We start from the raw sequence: 5445 nt of genomic DNA, 5'->3' as shown, positions 1-5445 counted from the left end.
AAACGCTCAATCCACACAGTAATAGCATTCCAGCAAGATTGCGATAAGAAAATATACTCCAGCGCATCAAAAGCTCTCGAAAGCGCTCGAAAAAGTGCCATTTGTCGCACCTTCACTCATAATCTTGCATGTCACAGCCAATCGCAGGCGGCCGATGCTAAATAAGAAATCCTATTGGCTAATAAAAACACCATCTCGTTTCTTCAGCATCGAATCATTACGGCAAGGTTCGAGTTGATCACTCCCCGATTCGGGCTCGCTCACGCAAGGCACACGACAGATTCTTCTCCCAGCCAGCATGACGGAGACGACCGACCCGCTTCCTCCTTCACCGACCGCAAGCGACACCGCACCGGACCACGTTCCGGCCGTGTCCGAGCCCGAAAAATCAACAACGGGAGACCAAAGTGCCAAAATCGTGATCCTCTCGGTCAATGACGTGTACGACATGGTTCCCAATGAACATGGACACGGTGGTATTGCAGAATTTGCAACGCTGTTGGAACGACAGAAGGCTGCACTACCCGAGGACGTGACGCTGCTGGTCACGCTAAACGGAGACTTTCTCTCCGGCTCAGAAATGGCTGAACGCTTCAAAGGGTACGTCGCGTTAGGTGGATAATGCAGTACGAGATAAACTAATATTTTGTATGACTTTTGCAGCGCGCACATGATCGAGTTGATGAACCACCTGGGTATCGAGTACGTGGTGCTGGGCAACCACGAGTTCGACTTTGGAGCTGATGAACTCAAGGTTCGCATGCGTGAGTCGACGGCGAAGTGGTTTGGATCCAACGTACTGGACTCGGCTTCCGGCGCGTTGTTCGACGGTGTCGTAGATACAGAGATCATCACATTAAAAGACGGACTGAAACTGGGAGTCTTTGGTGTCTGCACAGAGGAGACCCCGACGTTGTCATTCCCAGGCTCCAGCGTAAAGTTCGACGACGTGTTTGCCACATCTCGACGTTGCGTCGAACAACTAAAAGCCCAAGGCGCAGATTTTATTCTGGCACTTACACATCTGTCCATTTCGCAAGACAAGAAGCTTGCACGTCAAGTACCTGGCATCGATTTGGTGCTTGGCGGCCACGACCACGAGCCGTTCACAATGTATGAGGGCAAAACATTCATCCACAAGTCAGGACAAAATGCCTTTTGGTTGGCCAAACTCGAGTTCGAGTTGAAACGCTCGGCTGATCATCCTGAGCGTGGCTTAACCGTCTTGCCACAATGGAGCATGATTGCCAACGCGTATTTGCCACCACAACGGGCGTGTCAACAAATTCTCTTCAAGTACATGCAACAAATGGCAAGTGAAGACGATCCTGAGAAAAATGAGCGTGTGTTGGCTACTTTGGCGACCACGTTAACCACTCGCACTGCACTGTTGCGAGCTGGAGAGAGCAATGGCGGCAACTTGGTGGCAGATGCACTTCGTAGCGAACTGGCGGCTGATGTGGGTTTTATCAATGGGGGTTTTATTCGGGGAGACAAGGAATATCCCGCGAAATCCAGCATTACAGTGGGTATTTTGAAACACGAGATGCCATTCCCGCGACCTGCCGTTCTCGTGCGAATTAAAGCCAGCGACCTACGCGATGCATTCATCCAGCATCTGTATAAATACCCACAGCAGAGCGGCTCACACCCGCATGTGTCTGGGCTCAAGGTGACCGTCGATATGAAGGTAACCCCGCCTGTTGTCACGAAGATGCTGCACGAGAACGGCGAGCCGGTGGACTTGGAAACGGAGCTCCTCGTGGCCACGTCCAAGTTTGTAGCTGGCGGTGGTGATGGCTGTTCGTCCTGGCTGAAGGGCGAAATTTTGAGGGAAGCACCGAAGATCCCCGAGGTCGTAGCCGACTTTATGATGAAGAAGCGGTTGCTGGCATATCCCGAGCACGAGGGACGGATCACGATCATCGAGTAAAAGTAGAACTCGATGTGTCTATTAACTCACGAGAAGGAAGTAGTCAAAAGATATTGCTGACAATCAATTAAGTAATTCGCTTGTAAAGATCCATCATGAAATCGCAATCTCGAATGCCCACGATGCGAACGAAGGCTTTGCTGTCGGTGCTCAAAATGGACACGATGTCGTGCGCACGAGCGCGAAACTCGGAGGAAAGGCCGAGCCTTGAGCCTGTAGGCTGTCCCAATGCAGGCAACATTTGGCGGAGATGAATTACAGTACTAGCCTACTGGAGCCGTTGCCATAGTAGTTGTGCTCGCTCTACATGTAGTCGTTAGTAACCTGTCTCTTCGAGGTTTTTGTGTACATGTAAGTGAAATCTCAATAAACCAAACGCCAGATGCAGCGGTAATGTGTGTGGAGACGGTCTCCTGGAGCTTCACGTGGTAAACTCCACACGTTCCAATGAACTGATATTTGGCTAGCAACACACTATGTGGCGGCAACGGAGCTTGGATAAGGCAGCACTGACAGGTATCCACAATCGCGTGGAGCGGTCCACTTCAACGTGCCTCCCCATCTCTAAAGTTTGGAATCCAGACTGTCTCAAGGTCGGCAGTCAAGGTATTTTATGCGTGTCGGCAGTGACCAACGCCAGCAACAACGACGCACATGGTTTAATGAACACTACAGTTGTGCTGCTACATGTAAAGTGTCTCCACCACGTCGGTGTTGCCGGCTCCTGATATGAACTCACACACGTAAACGTAAACTAGCAATCCGAAGTTTCGGCTTACGGAGTCGTACGGTAAAAAACTGAATTTCGAATGGTCGTATTGCACTTTGATTGGTCAATAACCCGGTAATGCCTCCATCTGGTTCGTCTGTCTTCTGACTGACTTGCTCCCGTTGCCATCAGGCAGCGCCAGGCACGCGGATTCATTACCATTCCCTCGTTCTCCTCGGCCCTCGACACCCACACACGGGATTCCTATCGTCGAGCGCTCTCGAAGCGAGTGCTGCTCGATACCCACCGCCTTTCGTGGCAAGTAACGTTAACGGTTGACTGCCGCGCCCGTTTCCAGCTGTGCATCGACCGCCACTCGCGTCGTCGTCTTGTGGCCAGTGCAGTCAACGAACGCATACATAGAAGGCGGTCACACGTCTCTCAAGCCACTCAGACGCAGTTTTCCGTGTCCGCGTCTGTTCAAACTTTGTGGCCTTTATCCGGAAAGGGAAAGAGCTCCAGTTCCGCGGCCCTCGATCGACTAGGTTACATAATAATCGGGGAGGAAGCATGCGCTCATGGTTCTTCTTGACGACGCTGGTCGCCGTGGCGTCCACATCGTGGCTCTCGCAAGGTATGCGGACTTATCCTTCATCTAAGTAGTCGGAGAATGTGAACTAACAATTTCGTTCGCGTTATTTCAGTGGAGGCAGCGGCTTGTGCCGAGATCTGCTACACGACCGCATTGACGGGCTTTGGACCGGGAGGATCTGCCGGCTGTAGCTGCAGTGGCTCGCAACAAGGAGCGCGCACGGGATCCGGAAGCTGCAGTTGCGGCCAGTGCTACGAGCAGTCAGGCAGCACCGTCATCGGCTACGCTATCAACAGCGACGGCACGTGCACGTACGGAACGGACTGTGGAGACTGCGATTACTCATCGACTTCTTCTGGAAGCACAACAACCACGACGTCACCGACGACCAGTAGTGGCAGCTCCACGACATCTACGTCATCAAACTCGACAGAGTCCTCCACTCCGACCCCTACGACAGGTAGACAGCTTTGGTTTGATTGGTTTTGGGAGGTGTTTTTTAGCGTTCTGACTGTGTTGCTTGATGTTTTAAACTGGCCTCGCTTCGTATCTTATGGTAATGTGCTGTTGTTTTGGCTGGGTTGTGTGCTATTAACGTTCTTAGCTGCGCCTTCCACACCGTCTCCTGTTGTAACTTCAGGTACTTCGTCAAACTCGACCTCTGGAATTTCATCATCCACTGCAGATAATAGCAATTCGTCTACGACGCCCACATCGAGTAATTCGGGTTCAAATAATAACAACGCAGGCGAAGCTGGCAGCGCAGCGGGTGATTCATGTAAGTGACTGTAACAATGATAAATTCTGGTAAATTACTAACGATTTGTGATATATGAACAGCGAGTAATGGCCTCAAGACGTGGCAGATTGCGTTGATTATTTGTTGTGGTGTATTGGTCTTCACAGTGGCTGTGGTGTCGGTACTTTCGTGCTACTGCAAGGCTCGTAACCGCTTGTATGAGAACGAGGACGACCAGGCTGATGCCAGCTACTATCAGCAACAATACCCGCGTCAACGCGAAGATGCGTTCGGATCTACCGCGGCTGCCACGCCTACGTTATTCCCGCAGGGACCGACGACTAGTTCCCGAAGATCTGGTAGCTCCGGGAGCTTCACGAACGAACTCAAGACTTTGTACGCCAACTCGGCGAACAGCGGCAGCACTGATAGGTTAGGCGTGGGTCTCGCTCCCGTACACATCCGCAACAGCTCTGGTGATTTGGCTGGAATGGCTGGCAGCTATCCGAACGAGCGTATCCTGTCTGGTAGCTACTCGAACGAGCGCATTTTATCCGGCAGCTATCCGACAGACCGTCGAGCAAGTGCAAGCAACAGGTCACAAGGACGTCGACCCAGTTTGGAGCAGGGATACAGCACAGCGCGCGATCGAGACTCGTTGGCGGTGGAATTATAGGCGTAACCCTGTTTTAACTCGAGGTTTTCCCGGTATATCCCGGTTAAAAGCAGGAGCAGCTACAGGATAACGGCCATGGACAGCTTAAGCAGCGACGAAAAAGACGTCGACGGTAGCGTCGAACAGAGGTCGTGTCTTTGGCTGGTAGTAGCGCTCAATAGTAGAATTATTCGCGCTCAAGGACTGGACGTCGAGGCGAGTGCTTGCCCTTGAGGTAGGCTAGAACAGACGCCTCCATTCTTGGCAGTAAAGCGATAGTAGTTGAATTATTACGTAATGACGTTTACATCTTACAAAGCAGGCATTTGGTCATTATGGGGATCATTCTACATGTAGAAGGTTTCTTCTCATGGGATTGCCGCCGTGAATCAACCGCAACGGTGACACAGCAGCGCACGTCTCCACAAACGCACGGGGTCAACCACCGCGGGACTACCAACCAGCACACATCCCGTTCAACAGTATCTGAATCATCTTGCTCGAATCATTTCCTCCATCGACCAACCGAATCTGAAAATGGCACAAAATTACAATTGAAGTGTATACAGTATACAATGGAAGGAAGATGTATACGTTGGCATCAGTGACCCGACTTATGAATTTCGATGAACCCGTTAAAAGCATACTTAAGTAAAGAGCAACGCCCTTGGATGTGAGGCTATAATGGAGCGATTCCAGCAGCAGTTTGAACTCGTTCTAAACTGATCTCCTTTTTCAACATCCAAAACTCGTTTGACTTGCACCCTCTTTCAGATTTATTTCTTTTAAATAGGATAAAGGACGGAATAAGGTCCTA

General features: G+C 51.0%; 2 protein-coding genes across 5 annotated transcripts; both read left to right on the top strand.

Moving 5' to 3' along the window:
- The first annotated feature begins 56 nt into the window (after nucleotides 1-56).
- On the top strand, nucleotides 57-2080 carry PPTG_10660 (hypothetical protein). Its single transcript, XM_008906055.1, has 2 exons — nucleotides 57-600; nucleotides 664-2080. The coding sequence occupies exons 1-2, from the start codon at nucleotides 299-301 to the stop codon at nucleotides 1931-1933; spliced, it is 1572 nt and encodes a 523-aa protein (XP_008904303.1). The 5' UTR covers nucleotides 57-298; the 3' UTR covers nucleotides 1934-2080.
- A 419-nt stretch (nucleotides 2081-2499) lies between these two features.
- Nucleotides 2500-4970, top strand: PPTG_10659 (hypothetical protein). Of its 4 annotated transcripts, none has more exons than XM_008906054.1 (4): nucleotides 2500-3276; nucleotides 3347-3694; nucleotides 3920-4012; nucleotides 4075-4970. In XM_008906054.1, exons 1-4 carry the CDS (start codon nucleotides 3213-3215, stop codon nucleotides 4647-4649), a joined length of 1080 nt encoding a protein of 359 aa, XP_008904302.1. In that variant the 5' UTR covers nucleotides 2500-3212; the 3' UTR covers nucleotides 4650-4970. The 4 variants fall into 4 exon arrangements, with proteins under 4 accessions (XP_008904302.1, XP_008904301.1, XP_008904300.1 ...); XM_008906053.1 differs by having other exon boundaries at nucleotides 3839-4012; XM_008906052.1 differs by having other exon boundaries at nucleotides 3347-3790; nucleotides 3875-4012.
- The last annotated feature ends 475 nt before the right edge of the window (nucleotides 4971-5445 follow it).

This window comes from Phytophthora parasitica (genome assembly GCF_000247585.1).
Source record: "Phytophthora parasitica INRA-310 unplaced genomic scaffold supercont2.22, whole genome shotgun sequence".
NCBI classification, from domain to species: domain Eukaryota; phylum Oomycota; class Peronosporomycetes; order Peronosporales; family Peronosporaceae; genus Phytophthora; species Phytophthora nicotianae.
This window is presented reverse-complemented; position numbering and strand designations above follow the sequence as displayed.